At 41.9% G+C, this 23325-nt stretch overlaps 2 protein-coding genes across 7 annotated transcripts; one reads left to right on the top strand and one right to left on the bottom strand.

Moving 5' to 3' along the window:
• Nucleotides 1-255: 255 nt before the first annotated feature.
• LOC136430110 (caprin-1-like) lies at nucleotides 256-19612 on the top strand. 4 transcript variants are annotated; one of them, XM_066420423.1, is made up of 15 exons: nucleotides 256-461; nucleotides 2136-2198; nucleotides 3162-3248; nucleotides 3967-4128; nucleotides 9475-9634; nucleotides 10253-10375; nucleotides 10831-10931; nucleotides 11512-11544; nucleotides 12186-12390; nucleotides 12741-12839; nucleotides 13435-13890; nucleotides 15411-15581; nucleotides 16236-16342; nucleotides 17407-17464; nucleotides 17897-19612. In XM_066420423.1, the coding sequence occupies exons 1-15, from the start codon at nucleotides 279-281 to the stop codon at nucleotides 18025-18027; spliced, it is 2139 nt and encodes a 712-aa protein (XP_066276520.1). In that variant the 5' UTR covers nucleotides 256-278; the 3' UTR covers nucleotides 18028-19612. The 4 variants fall into 4 exon arrangements, with proteins under 4 accessions (XP_066276520.1, XP_066276517.1, XP_066276519.1 ...); XM_066420420.1 differs by having other exon boundaries at nucleotides 257-461; nucleotides 13435-14355; XM_066420422.1 differs by lacking the exon at nucleotides 12741-12839 and having other exon boundaries at nucleotides 257-461; nucleotides 13435-14355.
• A 440-nt stretch (nucleotides 19613-20052) lies between these two features.
• On the bottom strand, nucleotides 20053-22636 carry LOC136430113 (gastrula zinc finger protein XlCGF57.1-like). 3 transcript variants are annotated; one of them, XM_066420426.1, is made up of 2 exons: nucleotides 22505-22636; nucleotides 20053-21953 (listed from the first exon to the last, which is right to left on the bottom strand). In XM_066420426.1, exons 1-2 carry the CDS (start codon nucleotides 22576-22578, stop codon nucleotides 20951-20953), a joined length of 1077 nt encoding a protein of 358 aa, XP_066276523.1. In that variant the 5' UTR covers nucleotides 22579-22636; the 3' UTR covers nucleotides 20053-20950. The 3 variants fall into 3 exon arrangements, with proteins under 3 accessions (XP_066276523.1, XP_066276524.1, XP_066276525.1); XM_066420427.1 differs by having other exon boundaries at nucleotides 22492-22625; XM_066420428.1 differs by lacking the exon at nucleotides 22505-22636 and adding an exon at nucleotides 22307-22479.
• Nucleotides 22637-23325: the final 689 nt, after the last annotated feature.

Below are 23325 nucleotides of genomic sequence, written 5' to 3' on the forward strand. Positions count from 1 at the left end.
CTGAAGGATAATTACAAGTGTGTAGTATGCAGTAATGATAATAAGCGTTACAATGATACCTAAGATATGATAGCGTAGGGAAAACTGGACTTGAAATATTTTTGCTTGTTTGCGTGTGTTTTCTTTTATTAGGAGGTTCAAACTTCCTTGGTCTTATCATCTCCTTCATTATTTATTCTTGCAAACTGACAAGGAGCACTGGAAACCCCTAGCACATCCTTCCTCCCTGTCCCATCGCGCCCATCGCGGAACGGGGTAAGCGCTTCCTGCACACGTGAATGTTGGGTCAGAATTTTGGTACTGTAGCTGCTGCAAACTTGGTGTCTGAAGAAGGTGGGAAAGAAATCATGCCCTCTGCCTCGTCTAAACCCCGACCAGGCTCGCCACAGGAGCATCAAAATGCTCTCCAGCAAGTCCTGAACATTGTGGAGAAGAAAGTTCGCAATTTGGAGAAGCGAAAGGTAAGAAAATACGCCTCGGAGTCAGACTGTAACATCGCCGGTGAGAGAAGCATGGCGACCCGGCCGGGACATGTTGGCTTTGTTCTCGGTCCCACTCTGGGACTCTTGGGCTTACAAATCCGACAAATTATGACATCTGTCCACAACAGATTCATCCAGGATGCTTTAAGGAAGACGAAAATGTTTTCTGTCTTTTAATTTTGACCGTAGATAGAGAAAAAGAAAGGAAGGTTGTTGTACGGGAAGTCATCCTGAAAATTTAAAAGATGGCGTCCCGAACGTGTTGGGCAGACAGAGCGTTAATATACCTGCCGTTCAACTCTTTCCTTGGGAAGAAACAGATCAATTGTAAGGTTTTCTATGGAGATGAATTAGAGGACGGTAGTTTTCTACCGATTTTGGTATTCCCACGATGATATATTCATCTTTACCCGCTGAAATTGTGGCTAGTTTTTAATTGCGTAGCTGGCAAAATGGTGGTGATGGGGAGGGGGGCAACACGAGTTCCTTGTTTCAGTTTCGTCATACATGATAATTTGTGTAAAGTAATCTGTAATTTCAGTTATTGTTTGTGAACCTATAGTCATTGATTCACAGAGAGAAATAATTTTCAGACTTTTTGACAGAAATATGTTCAATCGTATTTTCACTTGATTTAATGTGGATACCAAATCACATCTGTATAATTAACATAATTTTTTAAAAGCTCTTTGACTATATTATACTGCCTGAACTACCAGTACCAGGTTGATATCTACAAAGAAGTTTATAAACAATATTTGCCCAAGTATACATTCTGCCGATGTTTTTTTAAGGATAAACACTAGATGGATTTTAATCCATTGAAAATTTTATAAACCCTTTATTCTACCTTATACTGCAGAGTGGTATTTAATCTTTTGTCTCCTTGCAAACAAAATTTAGTAAGTTTTAAGACTTTGAATGAAGTTGATGTATGTTGCAAAGTGGCGAACTTGGGAGAAAATGTTGTGGCATCTACGATATAGGGAAAGCTACATCCACATGAAAACAACTCCTAAAATACATTTGCTCAAGGCCATTGCCAAGAGTACCATGTGCTATATTAACATATATCCACATAGATGACTTTGTAGTTGAAGGTTTTCAGTTCTATTTATGTCTTCACTGTTGATTTTGACACTTTCAGTTATAATATATTGCTGTCAATGAACAGTATGATGCATACAGCAGATTCATGACAAGCACTGATTCTCAACATTATGATTTAACAAACTTTTAACTGTACCTCAAAAATTGACACACCATGCAGTTGCAATGATGTACTCAAATAATAAGTGATGTTGGAATGGCTGTTCATCCAAAAGAGGAACTAGGGATTGCCTTACTTGTAAATTGCTTAGATGAATGTATACCATGTAGCCTTTGTAAAAAAAAGGCCTTTGTTTTAGTAGTGAAAGGGTCTGAGACAATGTTCATTGAGAGGCAAAGCACTGACTTGTATAATTGGACAATGACACAATTGAATTAAGTGTCACATGCTTTATCAATGGACTAGGTCTCATAACAATGGCTATTCCCATTCTTTTTACACTCTACTGAAAAGTACCTGTAAAATCCTTTGCACATGATTGTCATAATACATGTAGTACGAACCCAAAATACACCGACACATGTTTCTTGTTCTTTCCACAGCAAAAACTGGATGGCTATAGAGAACTAGCAAAGAAGGGAGAAGAGCTGAACAAGGACCAGTTGGTAAGATATCTACTCATAGCATCATGTACAAAATTTCAATTAACCTGGTACTTCAGTACATTAGCAGCCCTTTGGTAACATGTTACTACCACTTGTGGATAACTTGTACTTATAGTTAATGGAGTTTTGAAAGTCTTTCTGCTCTGAGTGAGAATGAATTCGCCTAGTGGAATTACAGTACATGTATTAGTCACCATGCTAGGAAGTGATTTTTCTGTGCCCATGTCACCAAAGTCTGTCGACAAGTGTTTGGATGTTATTTTGTTTCTCTCATGCAAAGTGAAACCAAGGAACAAAACATAAAACACACAGTCCATATTATTCATGGTATTCATGTCAATCATATGAAACATTTTTTGTAAAGTTTCAGTGTTTACAGGTTAGCTTTAAGATTTTTGTGTACTTAAATTCAATTGTTTTGATTTGATTTGATATGAAAACTGAAGCAAATTAAGTTGTACATAATGTCATACAATGATACATAGTTCTCACATCCTGCCTTGTCAGAACAGAAAAAGTGGATGTGAAATGACAGTGATGTTTATCTGTCCTTGTCCTGTCTGGGTCCATGGCTCTGCGCAGTTGGTATGTAGACTTTTCCCATGGCAGCTGGTGCCAAGAACTGTGTGGTTCTTTTTGTCTGGTGGTGCTGACTGTGTAAAGGGTCTTCATGCCAACCCATGACAAACATGTGCACAGGAGGAGAAACAAAATACAAGAAAGATGGCAGTCTGACACTTCCCCTGATCCCAAAGGTTACTGTGGCATAGTGATGTGAAAGAACAGGACAGATGAGAGAAATGTGGATGGCATGGAGCCAGTACTGTAGATGCTAAAATGTTTGCAGTGGTTTTATGTTTGCGGTTTTCGCTGGGACCATTTCACAGCGAACTTAAAACCACCGCGAACATTTTTGTCCAATTTACAGTATTGTGTTCTGAGGATTTTTGTTTGCGGTTGCAGGAAGCCGCCGCGAAGTATGATGAGGTTACGCAGTGTCTGGAGCTGACTAATGACTTCATGAAGCAGTTCCTGACGATCAACGCTGAGGTGGGTAATTTTCTAGTGGTGATTAGTCTTTGGCAAGGGTAATTTACATGCAATATCCTTCTTTATTTCTTACTGCACTTTTATGTGATTCAGGGCTCTACCCTGCACCTGCCATTTGAATGAATTTTAGGAACAGCCCATCACCCTTAACGGACAAAAATGGGTGGGTAAAGATATAGAAATATCCAAATTTGAATAAACCATGCCCAAACACCGGCCTGGAGATTGAACATTGACGGATGTTAAGACAAGATGATGGGGAAAAAGTCTTTATACGATATTTCCGTCGATGGGAATTGGGATGATGGAAAAAGATTTCAAGCTGGCTAGAGCCCTGCCAAAAGCAGATTGTTATGCCCAAAATTCTTGTTCATATTGAATGGAAAGGTAGGCATACTGTAAATGCAGAAATGTTGATTTTTGCCAAACTGCCCCCTTTTTTAAGCACTATGTGGTGTACGTTGTACAGTATTATGAGGCACCTGTTATGATAAATACGCAGCTATCGTGATTTCTGACTGGCTGTCCGCAAAGCTTGTTTCTTTATGTGAATGTAGCGCTACTATTGTTTGAAATGCGGACTTAAAACTACCGGGAACTACCATTTTCTCCCTACTACGAAATTAAATCCCCGCTAACTTAAATGCATTGATAGTAACTAGTGGAATGCATCTAAAAGTGGTTTAACTTTAAATCTCTGTGTTACTGATAATGTTAGACCCAGAAGTTGGTGAAGAAGGCGGAGAAGCGCCAGCTGCTGGCTCAGCGGGAGGTGGAGCTCAAGAGAGTGCAGGACCTACTGGAGATTCAGCACGTGCTCGATCTGCTGGGGACCGACACCGTACGCGAGGACTTCAAACAGGGGAAGCCTGGCGCCGTGGTGAGTACAGCTGGGGTTGGGCGATAACGGAATTACGTCGTACTCCGTCTTGATTTACGATTCATGCTGTTGGCTTTTGTTTCAAAATCTCCAACATCAAAATCTATGGCAACAACATGAAAATTAAAGGAACATCTGTAGTCATAATTCCAATGGAATTATAAATGCCAAGGTAGATTTCTGCATCACCATTGCAGGTGTTAAGCATTGTTGTTGGCTGTGTTGAAAGCAGTTGTACTCTTGAATAATCCGTCCTCCAGCTTTTATGCAGCCTTTATTGTACTAGACGGATTCCATAGCCCTGCCTGGTTAAAATGTAGACATGCAAAATTAAAACATAGAAATACAAAATAGTCAATGGAGCCACTCTCTTATTGGTTGATCCGTGAGTTGCCATCCTATCGTTGCTTAAGGGCTCATTCATGTATTACTCCGCGTGGGTACCCTAAAAGAATCCGTTCCCAAAAAATAAACGGCTGCATTAACATGTGTTTATATTAGTGGGAAATTCCCTTTTTCCAACTGATCTCAAGCGTCAAACTGATAAAAGCTTGTTTGTAACTGAAGAAATTAGCAGGTAAAGTTTGGCAGCTGCACAGCCCTGTAGTTTGAATGATGCGGTTGTGCGCTTACTGCTAGAAAGTGCCTTTTGTTGGGTGCAGCTGAGTGCAAATTGTAATTGCCATAAACAGAGACTGTATGTAGTGAGGTTATTATGTTTCGCCAACGAAACATATTGTTTTTGTCAGGTTTCTTCTTCTTCTTCTTCTTCTTCTTCTTCTTCTTCTTCTCCTGTCAAATCTTCAAATCGCTTCTTCTCGGTCGTCCGTCGACCAAATTAGCTGAAATTTGGTATGGAGGTAGAGTATGTGTATACCCCTAGACCCTTTTAAATTTTTTTTCATATAAGTTTTTAAAATGATTTTATTGAGGTTTTTTGGTCATTTTCCGACAAAAGTCGCACATTATGGCCTCCAGTGCCGTGGTGTTGAAACCTAAGGACCTGAAATTTGGTTTAGTTGTGCATTGGATATTTACCCAAAGGACCCCATAATTTTTTTTGGTACACACTACTTCAAAATGATATATTTTGCAATTTTTGGATGGAATGTTTGGTTATTTTCTCACAACTAGGTCATCTTGTAACATAAGCCCCCCTACACTTCCCCTGTCTGGAAGTTAAAACCAAGCAGATGTCAGGGGGTACCTCTACTAATGGTATTACAGAAAGTTATATGTACCTTATGTTACATGGTACGGATGTTATATTTGAGATGTAGGTACCTATAGGAAAGGTGAATACACCTGACAATTAATTATGCTAATGAGGACCTAATTTGCATAATGTATGCATAAAGTTGTATGTCCCTTACCGTAAAAGCTGCGGATGTCATCTTTGAGATGTAGGTACCTTTAGGAAAGGCGAACACACCTGGCCATAAATTATGCTAATGATGACCTAATTTGCATAATCGATGCATAAAGTTGTATGTCCCTTAACGTCAAAGCTGGGGATGTCATCTTTGAGATGTAGATACCTTTAGGAAAGGCGAACACACCTGGCCATAAATTATGCTAATGAGGACCTCATTTGCATGATTTATGCGTAAACTTGTAATTCCCTTACCGGAAAAGCTGCAGATGTCAGATTTGAGATGTACGTACCGTTAGCAAAGGTGATCACACCTGGCCATGAATTATGCTAATGAGGACCTCATTTGCATATTTCATGCATAAACTTGTATTTCCCTTACCGTAAAAGCTGCGGATGTCACCTTTAAGATGTAGGTACCATTAGGAAAGGTGAATGCACCTGGCCAAAAATTATGCTAATGAGGACCTCATTTGCATAATTCATGCAGAAACTTGTACTTCCCTTACCGTACAAGCTGCAGATGTCATATTTGAGATGTAGGTAGCTTTAGGAAAGGTGCACACGCCTGGCCATGACATATGCTAATGAGGACCTCACTTGCATAATTTATGCATGATGTTGTATTCCCCTTACTGTAAAAGCTGCGGATGTCATCTTGAACATGTAGGTACATGTAGGAAAGGTGAAAGCACCTGGACATAACTTATGCTCATGAGGACCTCATTTGCATAAATTATGCAGAAACTTGGATTTGCCCAGGAGTTATTTTGGGACAGCCCACTTCTTGCATGAGGAGTATGGGCGAAACATCCTGAATTTGCTCTTAAAGCAAATGACGGCCAGTCTAGTTGGCAATTTTTTTGCTGATCTAGGGTAAATATTCTCAACATAGAATGAATGACATTGGAACATTTCCTATAGTTTCATTACGAACGCACCCATGTAAAAGAAATATTATAACATGCAAGCCTATGGGGCGAAAAAAAATCATGAACTAGAGTTCCACGACCTCATACCTTCGCCGACTGATGTTAGCCTTTTCGAGTGAATGCTTATATGTAAATAAGGTCCTCGATTGCATGAATTTCAAGTGATCCTTTTCTCTACACAAAACACAGCATTAGAGTAAAATCTTAGAAAAGAGGGCCATTGTAGCATTTCCTCATATATCATGTAAATGAGGCCATCATGATTTATGTCTGATAACGTCCACATTGGATTATCTCCCAAACGCCACAAGAATGAAATCCCATCATTTACCACTCTGGAATTATAGTATTTTGTCATAAATTATGCAAATTAGGTATTCGTTTGCATAATTGATATCTGTCAATATTCCTCTCTTTCTCAGTACATGTCACGTGTTTGACTACACTGGAATGCAAGGGTTTGTATACTTTTTCACATCACAGATCCTGATTTGCATGATTCTTATACGATCATGTTAATCATCACTTAAACTATGTACATCCCAACAAATCATGACGATCCGTCATCACCTTCTTGAGTTACTAGTATTCTCTTTCAAAGTTTAAAACAAACCCATACCTATACCTACACGAGTTCTCCCAAGAGTTATAAAAATAATCACTGTAAGAATATTTTTGCTTAATTGGTATCATAACTTTTTTCTTTACTACAGAAAATAAGGCAATTTGTTGGCAATGTATTTGCTTCAATTATGCCCTTACTTTCATAGTCGACATATCAATTAGTTTTTATCAAACCTATACCTTCCAACAGGGAGAGCGTTAGATCGTAAATGCCCGTGTGACAGTGTTTCCGCCAGAGGGGCGTCTTCCCGTCAAATGACGGCCTTATGTCGCTTTGGACGGCCTGAACTCAGACATAGGCCGTCCTCTTTAAAAAAAAAGACAAACTATTATGCCGAGAAATCGGGGAAAATATACGAGAGGTCGGCATAATTTCTTTGTTTTTCTTTGTTACTGCGGGCGTGGGGACGCTCTATATCGTTGGACATTCACACTCTTTTGTTTGTTGCTATTGTTAAGCTTGCGAAGAATCGATGTCGGTGCCTTTGGTATACGGTGATCTCATTAAAAAACCGTTTTTCAAGACTCAATCGAAGAAAGTCATCGAAGAAAACAATGAAAAACGTAAACAAAACAAGAATTTCGCCCGTGCATTTCAGCCTCTACGTCGTGATTTGCCGCGATTCGCCATCATTTCTCACCGTATTCGACACAATATATATTCCTTTGAATGTTTTTCCATGAAAATTCTCCATATGTACCGTAGATAAATCATTTTTTTCGCTATGAATTCACATAAGTCTTGACGCTCTCTCGAGTCCCGGGCCGTCCGCCATGTTTTTAAGCTCATTGATATGCAAGATTCTAAGCGCTGATTGGTCCGCGTCATAAAACCTGTGCTCTGATTGGTTGACGGCGAGATGTCACGTGACCACAGGGCAGGAAAACCCCTGTACACTTCAGGCGTTTCTGGTCAATATAGATCGCATTTTGTGACGATTGAAGCAGTATTATAGCGACCTTCGTAACAAATTGATTTTGAAAAATTAACAAAGTCTTTTCTGATCACAACATTCAGTTACTTTTCCTTGTCAATTAATTTTCGCGGTACGGTCAATTAATTTTCGGGTACGGCCCTCCCCAAGTGGACGGCCTCTCAGTCGCGGTCTGGCGGAAACACTGCCGTGTGGCCTCCCTGACCCCAAAACAAGTAAAGTATCACATGTGTCCTCCAGGGACGTCTCACAGGGAGCCTGCGCTGGTCCACCAGGTCACCTGTCAGTGCAATTTAACCTGAATATATAGACTTAAAAATAGCAAATTGAAAGGGAATTGTAGACATTTCCTTATAAATTATGTTAATGAGGCCTTGTCATGCATGATTTTTGTCTGATATTGTTCACCTTTACTTAGCTTCCTAATGATACAAGAATGAAATTCCAATCATTTACTATTGTAGTATTTTCAATTAGTATTTTCTCATTAATTATGCAAAATAGGTAGCTATTAGCATCATTGGTATCTATCGATACCTCTCTCTTTTTCAGCTATATATGTCACATGTTTGAGAGTCCTATTTTGAAAGGCAGCAGATTTATAAACTTTCCTTTCTAATTATGCAAATTAGCTCCTGATTTGCATAATGAATATTCAATTATGTTAATCATTAATCGAGCTATCTACATACCATAAATCAAGACGATCCGTTGACCATAAGTCTAGTTATTCATGTCCAAAGGTCAAAACAAATAAATTAAAAACACCCGCTGCAGCTCCTAACAAGCCGCTAGAGGGCCCAAACGTGCACAACTTACTTCATGTGGCATGGACTATCTACCACACAAAAATCATGACCGTAGAAAATTCGACCTCAAACTTTGAAGCTACACTGCAGTACCCAAAGTACCCGCTAGGAGGCCCATCATCGAACTTGACCTTCCCCTATAATAAATCTACCTATTCATTAAATATCATGCACAACCATCAACAGCTTCTCGAGTTATCCTGTCAACAAACAAATACGCATACATAAACAGCCCACTGCAGTACCGCAGGATAATGCCAGGTGACCCATTTTTGAACTTCGTTGTCACAATCTCTACGTACCCACCAAAAATCATGCAGATCCATCATCAATACGTCGAGTTATGTTGTCTACATACAAACACATTACCAAAAAAAGTCCACTGGAGCACTTTAGGAAAACGCCAGGTTAACCATTTTCGAACTTGATCTTCGTTTTCACAACCGCCACTTACCTACCAAAAATCAGCAAGATCCGTCAAAGTTCTCTCGACTTATGATCTCGACATACATACGGACCCACTTTGCAGCTGGCGTAACCGATAACATAACCTTACCGCGAATGCATACATTCCCGGCGAAGGTAATGAGACCTTAAACAGATAATTGTACAGTCAGGATTGGTCTATGGTAAAGACTTTACTGATTTTGTTCTTGCTATCTTTCCCCGCCCAGCCCCTGACAGAAGCCCAGCTGACACAACTGGACGAGCTGTACAAGGTCATTAACCCCGAGGCAGAGGAAGGCACCAGTTTCGGCAGCCAGCAGGCGGACGCCAGCGAGCACGTCCTGTGTCTCCTGGACGCCCGCGACAAGGAGATAGCGGGCACCACATGTATCCTTGTCTTAACAACTCCAATCTGACTAAAAAAAAAAAAAAAATATGCCTACCTCTCGCATTTTTTCCCCGATTTCTCGGCATTTAGTTTGTCTTTTTTTTAAAGAGGACGGCCTATGTCTGAGTTCAGGCCGTCCAAAGCGACATAAGGCCGTCATTTGACGGGAAGACGCCCCTCTGGCGGAAACACTGGTGTTAACCCTAACCTCAAACTTAATTAAAAACTGTAGGATGCTAAGCTCATTTTTATGCTGTTATGCATTGCACTGAGGGATATCTCTGCAGCTCAACTAGTAGCAGCCTCACAGTTGAACTCCTGGTTCTGATTAGTTGCTAACTGGGAGACCCCCATTCAGTCCTTGATTGGGGCTGCACCCGTCTTTTGGACGGGACGTAAAATGGGGTCCTGTATTTGAGGAGGTTCAAGTAGTCTTCATTTTGGAAATAGTCCTTCCTTAAATTATAGGATATTGAAGTAAATACACACCCTACTAAGGATACATTGTAAAAGTTTTTCTTATTGTACAGTATGAGCAACCCTGGGACTTTTGCCCCCATTATTCATTACACAAAGAGGTATGACAACCCAATATGACCCTTGACCCTACGCTGCAGACAAAGACTTGCGGGAATTGCTCCAGGAAGTCGTGAACTGCCCGTACTGGGACAACACGCATGCCCAGCCCGAGCCACCCGCTGAGAACGGGCCGGCCCAGGAAGAACAACAGGAGGAAGAAGGTAGGAGAGGTTAGCATGGATGCTAAGAAATGCCTCTCAAAGTGGCTCTAAAAAGTCAGTATCTCCTTCCTCTGTACAGTGAAGCTAAGCTTCTTTCATAGAAATACTGAAGCAAACCAAGGACCTTCAGCAAACCCAATATTCTGATGTTCATGCTAGCTTGCGTAGTAGGGTAGCATGCGTAGTCCAGTGGTTAGCGACCCTACCTCTGGACTAAAAGGCTGCAAGTTCAAATCCCGGCTTACCCTACGTGCATGCTACCTGAAGGGGTTGCCGTCCTTAGGACGCGACGTTGAGCCGTGGTCCACTGTACATGTGCTTGTTGAAGAGATTGAACCTGTAAGTACTGTATATAGTGCATTCTCTGTCATGGCCAGTGGATAATTGTTCTTCAGTTAGCTTAACTGGTTCAAGATCACTTTCACATTACATGAACTGATTTTCTCCCGTTTCAGAAGAAGAGGTGGAGGAGGAGGCCCCACCTCAGCAGGTGCCTCCGCAGGAGGAGTTTGTTGCCGTAGAAACTGAGGACATCACCACTGTGGAAGAGACTGAGGTACGCAGATCTTGAGCATATTTTCTAGAGAAACAATAGTCGGCATATGTGTATCTTCTGTTAGTCCCTAATTCTTTACGCGAGTAAAGTCTGGACTGGACATTAGCAAATAAGTAAGCAAGCAAGTGAAGTCAGTACTAATGTAAAAGATTTGCTTTGTTATTTACAGTGCCAGCATGCAAAAAATCTAAAGCTCAGATCCAGTATTTAGGTTTCACTTCATTGCTTTTGAGTATACAATATTTTACAGTGTAACGGTCCTGCCCATGGAAGGAAACTTTGGGTTATGTTGCAATCTTATTGTCCTCAGTGTTGCTTGAAATGTAAAAGATAGTGTTATAGTCCATCAGTTGGCACAAGTATGAGAAAATAATGATACAATTTGAGCAGCATATGGAAACCAGCTTCTTGCACAAAGATGCATGCATATTAAAGATTATGATTTACATTTCCTTTATTTTTTTTCTTACTCTACCTTTCATAAGTTATTCAAAGCCTAAGGTGTAAGGTCCCACCTTTTTGTTAAACTACACAGTGGTTTCAGCAAAATTCACTTTTTTCTTTTCCACACATACTGTAGGTGCTCAAAACTTCCCTGGTCTTTGAGCGCCGGGTAGGTGATCAACTCCCAGATTCTCCCCTCCAAGGTTGACCCCTCTGTAACCCCTGACCCCTTCTGCATGTTTCTAACCCTGATTATCTTGATAAAGTTGATGTACCATGTTCAAGGTGCATTTTCTTGCATGAAAGGAGACACCAATCTACTTACTTTTCTATTCTGTTTTTTTTTCTTTAACTTAGGAACAACAACTTCTGCTTGCATACTGAGTTACCAGAAATACTTACCATGTTTCTTTCACATTGTGAAGTCCCTATGCCTGCATGTTACATGTAATCTGTTATACTGACAGTGCTTGATCTGAAATATTTAGGTTGTACTTTCAAAAAGTATCCTAAAGCCACGAGATCCACATCTGTAGGACCAACTGCTTGGGTCTTGGGTTATGATAATGGTGTTTTGATGTATAGTGCGCAAATCAAAATATGGACATTGGGACAACTATCACTGAAAGATTTTGAAGCTGACAACTTTTTTGCATTGTTTTACTGCTAATTGATTTCCATGCTAAGGCATTTAATGTATGATCTTACATGGTTAGATAATGCACCCATTGTTTTGGCATACACTGACAACATCATCATAACATCACTATAAAGGTTGGAGGACCTAATTCTCTCTCCCCCCACCCCCAGGTGCAGGAACCCCTGGCCCCTGAGCCTCCTCAGGAACCCCTGCTGCCCAACCAGACGTCGGCGTCCATGGCGGACTCCATGTTCGCCATGACGGCAGCCCAGCAGGCGATGGTGGTGGTGCGACCGCAGCGCTCGCTGGACGAGGTTCTGGCAACGGTACAGGGCAGCTTCAACTTCATGCAGGAGTCGCTGATCGACAGGGAAAGTAAGTTGACGTCGCGGAAGCTTTAAGTCGACAACGTTTCACACCTGAAAGCCTACGGTCATTGGTTAAGTCTGGGTCCTGTTCTATGAGGTATACAGGTGTTGTTCGGTATAGGTTGTGGCTAGCTCTCTTGAGCAGAGCTTGAAGTTACTGATCTGATACAAGAAAGCATGACCAAGTGAAAACTATTCTCCTTTTTTCTCAAACAAAGAACCTTGAAGGCATTACGACAATCCCCCTTTCTGACAGATGACCCATTCTGGATGCATGTTAGTAAAGGAAAGAGTAGGAGGTATTTGAGAAAGTATTGCGGCGACGTGTAATTTAGAGGTGCTGTGTTGTCCTTTCAGCCCCGACCCATAGTATGGACCCAGCTGTGGTCGCCGCCCAGCCAAGTATGTCGGGACCCCCTAAACCTATCACTCCGCCCCCTTCTGTACAACAGAAAGGTACGTAGCCTTGCCAAAAAGTTCTCCCAAATCCACCCTCTTCCCGAAAATTCCCTGCTACGCCTCCCCTTTTGATGTTGTCCTTGTGATTATTGTGTTTGGCAAAAATATCTGATGTGGTCGATTTGGCACTGAAGCTTGTATGCATCACTTTTTGGCCTATGATAGAGAGGCTTACCATAATGGCACTCATTGACCCATTTGGTATATATGTAATTCAAAAGTTAGTTCTTAGCTATCACACAAAACAAGCATATTAGTTTTCAAGACTTTTGCTTAGCATTGCTATCTCGAGCATGAAAAATGTCATCATTGTTGTGAAGTTAACAATGTAATAGAGCCAGCTGCGTTAAGAAATTTCCTCCTAGAATTGAATTTTATTTTTTGGTTGAGCATGAAATATGCTGTTACTGCAGTAAAACACTAGACCTAGATACAAACTGTAAAGTAGCCAAGGAATCAAAGATAGTTACTCAAGCAACTGGATCAAATTTGAAATTTATCTAGTTGCTTGAGTAACTATTTTGGCGTATCTTATTACCTGGATGTCTAACCTTCATCAAGGAATTAACTGCACCGTTTCTTGTGTTTTCAGAACAATCACAGCAGACTGGATACCCCCCGCAGGCCCCAGCACAGGTTCCGCAGGCCCCCAGGACGATCACTCCGCCCCCGACAGCCACCACAACACAAACACAGACCAATCAGACTCTGTATGGCCAGTCGTACACAGGGAACGCCCAGCTCGGACAGACGTCAAATAATCAGTACAGCAGCAACTCGTACGGACAATCCAGCAGCCAGTATAACGCTCAGAACTCTCAGTACAACTCCCAGCAGAGCCAGTACGGCAGCAGCACAGCAAACTCACAATACAGCAGTCAGCAAACGTCCACCAACTACCAGACCAGCTCCAGCACACAATACGGCAGCCAGGCTGTGGCGGGCACCCAGTACGGAGGACAGACCGGACTCACACAAATGTCAAACCAACAGTACAACTCCCAGCAGTGGGGCGTGGACACCAGCTCGCACACGGACCAGTCTCTCGGTAAGCTTGGTTCCTCCTCGCTGGGCTCTCAGTCGCAGGGCCTGTCAGATCATTCCTTAGGAAACATAGGCTCCAGTTACAACCCCCCTCCCACCATTCCCCTTCCCAACGACCAGTCCACCATGCAAACCTCTCAGAGTTACGGACTTCAGGACTCCTCTCAGGCCGGCCAACTGTCTTACACGGGCCACGAGGCGTCGAAAATGGCAGCTCTAAACGATAACAACAGGATTCCCCTGCCCAACGAGACGCCGACCATCCCCATGCCCAATCAGAACGATGTTCAGGTACCGAAATCGTCGGCCGGAACCAACGTGAACGCGGCACCTTTTCAGTCAACGATGGCGTCGTACTCGATGCAGGGCGGCGAGAACCCCCAGCAGATGTCTCCGCCCCAGGGCCAGCAGTACCCTGCACAGACCGAGCAATTCGGAGACGCTACCGTCACTACAGGAGACTCGGGAGGTAGGCGGGCTGCTGTTGACTTATAGAACCTTCCACAATGATGGCAAACTTTTCAAACCTCATTTGTGACAGACTGAGTTTCAGGGCTCTCAATGAACTATGTAGTACCTGATAGCAAATGTGAGGTAGTACAAATGAGACTATTGCGAGGTAGAAAACGGACAGATGTACAGAGCATCGACAGGGTTTGAAATACTGGGTGCACCCAAAATTGGAGCTGTGCACCTAATTTTTGACTGGGTACACTGGGGCACCTAGGTACTTGTGTAGGGTGACGTACATTTATTTATGTCATGCCCAGGCCGCATAAACGTTTGATACGCTTGTTCCAGACCTAGTGATAACTTAGGTTATCACACAGTGTTCTATCACACAGGCTTCCATAGAATATTTAGAATGCATTTCGAGAGTGTCGGTTGCGGCGCTGTCGAAAATTCGAATACCGAATTCTGACGTTGGAATCAGTATTTTTACAATTTTTCTGTTCGAGGCCACAAAACTCTCTCAACTTCCAACACATTTCGCATTGAAATATGTTGTTTTTTTCGGGTGGGTATGACATAAATAAGATACAACACAGTATATTCTGCATCACCCTCGGTCCCGGCCCTCCTGTGGGTCCGATCGCCCGCCAGGCTGGTACCTCAGGCGATACAGAATACACCTTGTTGAATTCTATATGTACTGTTGTACGCTAGTACAAACCATATGCTTGACATACAAGTGTTAAAAAAAGTGTAAAACCTTTGTTGTATTAGTTATTTGGAGTTTTAAGCTATAAGTTCTGAAGATTATGCTGCATTTACGCTACTTTATTCTATGTTGTGCACACACATTTTTTTCTGCTCCCAAAAATGAATTTCGAGCCCTGATCGAATATATGGCTTTTTATATGTCAGATAACTGTTTCACTACTCGAGCTCTTAAAGCTCTTTGAAAACCTGTTCATACTAACTCCATTCACTAAATGCTTTTAGCAATCTTTGGCTACCTTCAGTTTGTACCTGTGTCTGGTTCGGTTGAACCCCTGACGTGAGAGTTTGTTGTTCCTCCAGGATTCCAGCAGTCGGGCCTCATGACATCCCAGCAGCACTACCGCAACCAGCAGCCGTTCCAGAACAGAGGGGGACGCGGCGGGCGCGGCAGCCGGGGAAACAGCGCCTCCTTCAGGGGACGCGGGGGCATGAACGGGAGAGGAAACGCACGCTTCAACAGTGCGTTCACAGGTAGATTATTAGCCGCTCTTGTACGTAACATGTTTACCAGGATATGCAGCATACTCAACAGAGCTATGTGAATATTAAAAACATGTGCAGATATAGCTCTTATCATATTTGTATGGTTGAGCTCTATAGGTTTTAAAGAGGTTAACACACAGGAAAATATAGTCCCAAGAGTAAGGAACTGTCAGCAAAACACTCCCGACATTGTCACCACAGTACAGACACGTAACATAACATTTAGCCTCACTAAGCTGTTTGTGCAATTTCTGTCTTTCTTTGTTTTTGTCTTTCTTTGTTTCACCTATCTGCACTGCAGCCATACACACACAATGGTTGATTGACGTGTACATTTCTCTCACCAGGTCCCTACCATGACACCACTAACATACATGTACCCATTGACCTCACACGCTTCCACGGCAAGTACCACACTCCTCACACACTGTACAAGCCTTCCTTGGTACTTCTGTTGCCACCTTCAAGATGACAAACATTAGACGAAAGCTTGCTTTTGTGTGATTTCTTTGACAGAAAATAGATTTTCTCCAAGATGCGTACTGACGTTAATACCTTCAAACATGGCCTGTTTGCATCTGACAACGTATCAATCTTAACAACCATTTTTGACTAACCTGTGCAATTTTCCTTGCGGTCCAGGTTTCTACCAGAACTCCAACCCTGGTTACCAGGGAGGTTTCCGTGGTGACCAGACGTTCCCTAACACTTACGGACAGGACCAGCAGAGGAGCTACACTAGGCCACAGGTCAGTGGGGAGGGGGGCAACTGTGAACTGAGAATCAAAATGTGAAATTGTGCCTTGAACGGGTATCTCATCAGACTGCACGCCAGTTTGTGCCCCCTTTAAGAATGCCTTGTGCAATTTGGTGCAGTTCTGTGAGATACTGTAAATGCAGAAATGTTTGCGGCGGTTTTATCTTTGTGGTTTTTGTGATGAACTCTTCAAGGAGTCCTAAAGTCCAGAGGGGGAAGTTATTTTCCAAAAGATGGTAATTTTAGGAAGTAGAAATGAATATTTTTACCAGTATACGATAAAGTACCCACTAGTCCTGTGGGCATCCAAAACGTTCAGTATTCTACCAAATTCCCCAGGTGACCCTCAGCCTATGTGTTTTTTACAATGTGCCTGACAATGCCTGACAAAAATTAGATTACAAAAAGAATGTCAGGGTGGTTAAGAAAAACCTTCTGGCTATGTGTTCTTTTATATCTTATTAACAATTGGCCTTCATATCGTGCTTAACCACCCTCATTTACACCAAAAATATCCACGTTTAAAAATGTATGTTTACGCATAGGGAATACACTGGTAGGGTCTGCAGGGGTTTAGTGAGTATCACATTGTTTTAAAAAACACACCTTGTAAAATTTACCACAAGCAGAATTTTGTAAAAAGTCGGTTGATTATGTATTGATTGATACATAATCTAGTGGAAAATAACAACGGCTTCTGGAGTTTAGGACTCCTTTCACCGTGAACTTAAAACCACCATGAAAAACTGTTCCACTGTGGGACTGTAGCACTACCATTTAAAAAAAAAAAGAACTCAGAGCCACCGTGAACACCCCATTTTCTCCCTACACTGAAATTAAATCCCCGCGAACATTTCTGCATTTACAGTGCCCACTTGAAGGGTTCCCACTTGTTGTGTTTACGGTAATGAAAACATTAAAGGGGCTGAAAGCTGTACCACCAGTCTGTTTTTAGTTGAACAGTATTGTGATAGTGGATATGCAAAGGAAAAGGTTTACAAGAAATGTTCAGAAGGTCTGGATGTTGGTCTAATTTCTGTTTTGTTGTTTGTCCAGGATGGTTTCCCCAGGGGAGGCAGGGGCGGCATCGGCCCTCGTGGAGCCCCCAGGGGAGGTGTGTACACCAGTCCGTGTTTCTGCTAGTCCCACATTTGAAATGTTGTATAAGATATTTGAAAACTGTAAAAACGCAACAAAAAATTATCTGTATCCGTATAGCCGGTATAACCGCCCTTCGGCAACATTATGTAACACACGTTATGTCCAATTCAATGAATTAAGAGGGTTTCGGACTTGAAAGCTGATGTTGTCTACTGTCTTGCTAGCCATTTACGTGGAGAATTTGTAAGATGTGAATTTTTTACCTTAACTGTAACATTTTACTGAAACATGGAACATATAGCCTGTGTGACACATTCTGTCACTGTCGGGCTGATTAAGTCAGTGGAAGGGCTGCTGAGGCGTGATTTTGTCAGGCTAGTGGAGGATAGTAGTGTTATGTAATATTTCTTTCGTCTTTAATCCTCTGTTCTTCTTCTCCCCACAGCCATTGCTGTAGGAGGTCGCGGCGGGATGCGTGGTATGGGATCCCCGCGAGGTGGACGTGGAGGTTTCAGCAAGCCGCCATCTTCCCAGCCAGGCGCGGCCTCCCCTCCCCAGCCACAGGCAGTGGCATAGTCCATCCACAACAACAAACGACCACACCCATCATGAACTGACCAATGACGATCAAGCTCTCTCCAGTACTGACCAATAACATGTAGTGTAGCAGACTTGATTAATGCAAACATCCACTGTATTAAGGGGAAGTCCTTTGTTTGGCTCAGGTAAAAACGAGTGGTACAAAGGCAGGGCAAACAAAGACCCAAAGAATATTTGCTGACCATTTGTGGTTTTACAGTGAGACAGAATATATGACCACACCCTCTTTAAAGAACTAAGTGAATAGGTTCAGATGCTTTTGACACCATAATGTGTAAGAAGTCTGTTCTGGATACCATGTTCCCTTACAGTGTATGCTCCGCTCCCTCAACCTTGTTAACAGTAGTATTTCTACATGTCAATCATCCTGAAACTTTTTTTTTATTACTGTCAAGGCTGAAGTGAGTAGAATCTCAGCATATGTGAAAACGTACACTGTCAGTGAACATGGAAGTCTCTTCAGCAAATTGAATACGAAGTATGGAAAAGGTTTTGTTGCATTTAGTAGCCACCTTGCAAAAATGACACGCCTGCTTTGTACAAAATCTTGCTATACCATGTTTATACAGAACAGATGGTTTCAAAAGCTCCTGATACTTTGATGTATTTAATTCTAATCCAGACACTTCAGAGGAAGCAGTTGAATATTTTGTTGAGCTCCTACCTTTTTTCTTCCTCTCTTTTGTTGAATATCTCGTTCAGTTTCTGTTCAGCAGAAGGTTGGATGTGTTTTGCAGTTTACACCTTCGTTTTTGAAGTAAACTTTGTCTTTGAATGACATGTCATCATCTTACATTCAAAGAGATAAAGCTCCGCCATTTAGGTGTCTCTAAAAACTTACCGACTTATTTTGTGAAATGTATGTACAAGTACACTTGAGGGGAAACATGAAGAGCATGTATGGCCAATCAAAGTGTGGAGACACATTTTGTTGGCTGGGGCATATTTTGTGACCACCATCAGACACCAAGTAAAAGGAAAAAAACTGAAGAAAAAAAATCGCAAAAGTTGAAAAAAAAAACTATAGAAGAAAACAAAAACAAAGTTGTTCCATAGGTTGGCGTTCTTCAGTTCCTTCTTGCACAGCTACAGATGTGAAAATGAAATGTAACGACGTAAAGCAGTAGGAACCGTCTGGTACACTGATGTTGCAAGATTTCTAGAAGCTGGAGAAGTTGTTTATTAATTCTAGTAACGTGTTGCCATGAAGTCAGGTATGCAATATGATGTAGCAAACATAGTGCATTTTGATTGTCTCCCAAGCGCTTGATTTCCAGGCCATGTGGTACAAAACAGTGGCGTACATGATGTCTATAGAAATACCAGGGAAAGGTTCAAACTTTGTTGCCTACCAACAAAGTACTGATGTCCAGTTTAACAAACAGAACTCTGTAAGACAGGAAATGTGTGAATATTAGTTACCCATTTCTGGCAGATACATACTGCAGTTTGGAGACAATCCCTGGTCCCAAGCTATGTTAAGAAAGTGCTGTGTTTTTGTACTGTATTCACCAGAGGTCCTCACCCAATCCATGCAGAAATAAATCACTTTGCTACAGCATTTGTTTGTAGTCGTGTGTGAATATCTTTGTTATAAATCAGTCCTGCAGCAGGTTGGTAGAAAATAGGACATTGGAGTTTCAGCAGGTTGGTAGAAAATAGGACATTGGACTCTTTTACACAACCAGTGATGTCTCACCTACTTATAGCAGTGAGAAGCAGCTATTCCAGTCAGAAGCTCTAAGGAAGGTGTCTGAGAGACGCTGAAACCATCAGCAGGTGAGACATTGCTGGTTGTGTAAAAACAAAACTCCAAATGTCCAAGGATTTCTTCTCTACTGCTTAGCCTCATCTATGAAATTATCAGCAGTTTGTGAACAATTCTCTACCGAGTCTACGGGCCCTTGAAAATTTATGTAAGTCCTTTGTTTTTTAAGGTGCCAAAATATTGTAAAGCCTCACCACTATAAAATGTAAAGTCGGCAAAATATTTCCTAAATGTAAGCATTCTAAAGGACTTTATTTTAATAATGCAAAGTTCTACACACAGTACCAATATCAATAAAATATTCTCAGTTCCAACCTTCACAAAATGGTTCAATCATGCTAGTCAAAAGCAAAACTGGCCAGGTATAAATACCGGAAACTTAATTTCTACGGAGAATGAAATAAGTTAAACAAGCTTTAAAGACCTGACATGAATAAATTTCGAGCTAAAGTTCATGAAAATGTACAGTCAAACAAATTCATGGAGTATTAAAATCAACCTCACACATACCAAATCAATTTACATTTGTCTTGTGCTTTCCCAAGCTCATGAACAAATAACATTCAAATTCATTGTTATGGTTATTAAGCTAAAAGCTGCGTATGATGTTAGAATCTAGAATTGTGGTGCATAACTTACACTAGACAACACACAATATGTCGTCCATGTTCAATATAGGATAAAACTTACATTACTAATCGTACCACGAACCTACAAATCATTTACATGGATACTATATATATCATGAAATGACACACTTTTCAATACTCACAAAGCAATCAAAATGCCCTCAGCAGAGTTCTAGTGAGGACAATAATGATAAGACAATGTAGCTGACAATTCAATCAAGAACCCAAAAACAATTAATGTGAGACTTTAACTATGGCCGATGAATTATTAACATACCTCACCAAGTAATGCTCATAAAGCCTCACCTAATTGCACCCAAATGCATTAACATATAAATAAAATAAGCCAGGTACGAAAACACAAATGTGAGCTACTTCTCCTATGGCCAGCCATGCTGCCGGCATGCATTACCGGTATTCAAAGTCAAAATAAAAAGAAATCATACATATCATCCTTCGTACATTTTTCCGCCTTTATACTAACATTTGATGTTTGTAACTTTTAAGTTGTTTGCCCTGCAGTTTTGTCCTTAAGGTATCTGGCACCCTTGACACCCTTGTGTGTCATCATATGTCTGTCCATTGTGCCCTGTTGAGCTGCCCTGTACTCACACACCACACATACAAAAGGCTTCTCCCCTGTGTGGGTCCTCATGTGCCTGATATAGGTGCTCTTTAGGGTCATCTTGTGGCCACATTCCCCACAGGTGTAAGGCTTCTCGCCAGTGTGGATTCTAACATGCTTGTTCATACTGGATTTGTCGGCTGTCCTGTAATCACAATCCGGACATGCGTACGGTTTCTCACCCGAGTGAGTCCTTGCGTGCACCTCCAAGTTACTCTTCCGAGTCGTCCTGAAGTCGCATTTTCCGCACACAAAGGGCTTTTCTCCAGTGTGGGTCTTGATGTGTCTGTTCATACTGCCCTTACGAGCTGCCATGTAGCCACATTCACCACACACAAAAGGTTTCTCCTCCGTGTGGATCCTCATGTGTACGTCCATGGTGCTCCTTACCGCAGACCGATAACCACACTCTCCGCACGCAAACGGCTTCTCACCAGTGTGGGTCCTAATGTGGAGGGTGAGCGTGCTCTTACGGGCTGCCCTGTAATTGCATTTCCCACAAGCAAAAGGCCTCTCACCAGTGTGAGTCCGAACGTGTCTATCCATCGCCTTCTTGTCCACCGCCCTATACCCACATTCCTCGCACATGTAGGGCTTTTCGCCGGTGTGGATTTTCATGTGCTTACTCACATTGCCCTTGTCCGCAGCTCTGTAACCGCACTCTCCACACACAAAGAAGTTGTGAAGTGTGTGGTTCCGCATGTGTGCGTCCATGGTGCTCTGGACAGTCGTGGTGTAGCCACACTTGTCGCACGTGTACGGCTCATTGGCACAAGTCAGGACTTGTACTGGAGACTGCTGCTGGTCCATTGTCGAGAGCTCAGTCAGTCTGCTTGAACTTCTGGTACTGGGATAACTCCTGGCTGATTCCATCATGTCCCTGATAAACAAATCACACATGGAACAAAATCATATTCTTTGAATCACATTCCCATACAGCAAGCAGATGTATTATCTGGTTCACTCAAAGTGTTTTACATTTGTTTTGGCGTAGGAGGAGGCAAATGGTTTTTAAAAAGTGCAATACTAGAAAGATATACTAACCGTTGAAAAACGGGTAAAACACTGCGACTGGGTTGATCATACAGCACTACTAGTACATGTAGTTGGACCAAGGACATTATGCAGGGCAGTTGTTTGGTACAACCACCGAAAAGGATTGGGACTTCAAAACCTTAATACATGTATAGCCAAAGTAGAGAAAATACAACAGACATCGAGAATAGTACCGACCTAATCACGCTGCACTGCCCCGCCCCGAAAATACCCGGCAGATCTGTGATCGGATTAACGTTACGAGAGTTTTGCCCTGGCGACAAAGAAGGGAAACAACTCAACCTGTGATCCTTTCTGTAGAGCAATTCTAGAGCACTACTACGTAAATGACGCCCTTCTTGTGACAATGAGTCTACAAATACCTTATCTATTCACCTAGCTTCTTCCTGGCTCCCTCTTTTTAGTGGTAACCTCGCAATTTGTAAAGCAATTCTCACGACACGACTCATGTACACAGCCCTCAGCCCTTGTCTGTTGACTCGTTCAGGTCAGGGGTGAAAAGGTCGTGTCATAGGTCAAAGAGTAAAATATTTAATAACACAGTTCATGTCGCAGAATTACGCTTAAACCTTTTGACTGAAATAGCATCGTTACTCTTGTTGCATCTTATCTGATTTGTACGTGTATCATAACGGCTTGGATATCAAGCAACTTCGTTCAAATTCTTCTTTCTTTTACATGATTCTGTGTACAGGTCGAAAGGCTTGATTTTATTTTCATGTAAAACAGAAAGAGAATCTTGGTAACCATTGCTTCTAGAGGTAATAAAGCTGAAAGTTGGAACAGATAAAGAAGGCTCGTTGAATCTTCAGACTTCGGTATAAGATATCTAAATGCTGAATATTTTTGATATATTTGAGGGGCATACTTTTGTACATTTCGAGGTCCTGTCCGTAAGCCCCTCACTCTACTCTCCAAGCAGAGGTTGAATGGGCAGATCGTCACCGTTTTATCATATGCCGTCATTTTTTGTCGCTAGCCCATTCTAACGGCTAATGGGCTAGCGACAAAAAATGACGGCATATGATAAAACGGTGACGATCTGCCCATTCAACCTCTGCTTGGAGAGTACCTGACTCCACCTCCTTGCTGACACTGGACCAGCAGCACGTTGACAGAGCTCTCAACGAATCGAATATTTTTACGCTTTGTGTGTTTACTTATTTTTTAGTCATACTTGCACGTTTTTGCATGCT

The sequence above is a fragment of the Branchiostoma lanceolatum genome, chromosome 3, assembly GCF_035083965.1.
Source record: "Branchiostoma lanceolatum isolate klBraLanc5 chromosome 3, klBraLanc5.hap2, whole genome shotgun sequence".
Classification (NCBI taxonomy): Eukaryota; Metazoa; Chordata; class Leptocardii; order Amphioxiformes; family Branchiostomatidae; genus Branchiostoma; species Branchiostoma lanceolatum.

Excerpts from the sequence above, each read along its gene's own strand:
- LOC136430113 (XM_066420426.1), bottom strand. The coding sequence starts at position 22,578 with ATGAGTCGTGTCGTGAGAATTGCTTTACAAATTGCGAGGTTACCACTA. Across the intron at positions 21,954-22,504 it reads GGGAGCCAGGAAGAAGCTAG|GGACATGATGGAATCAGCCA; the intron begins GTGAATAGATAA and ends TTTGTTTATCAG.
- LOC136430110 (XM_066420420.1), top strand. The coding sequence starts at position 279 with ATGTTGGGTCAGAATTTTGGTACTGTAGCTGCTGCAAACTTGGTGTCT. Across the intron at positions 12,391-12,740 it reads GTCGCTGATCGACAGGGAAA|CCCCGACCCATAGTATGGAC; the intron begins GTAAGTTGACGT and ends TTGTCCTTTCAG. Across the intron at positions 16,343-17,406 it reads GGAGCTACACTAGGCCACAG|GATGGTTTCCCCAGGGGAGG; the intron begins GTCAGTGGGGAG and ends TTGTTTGTCCAG.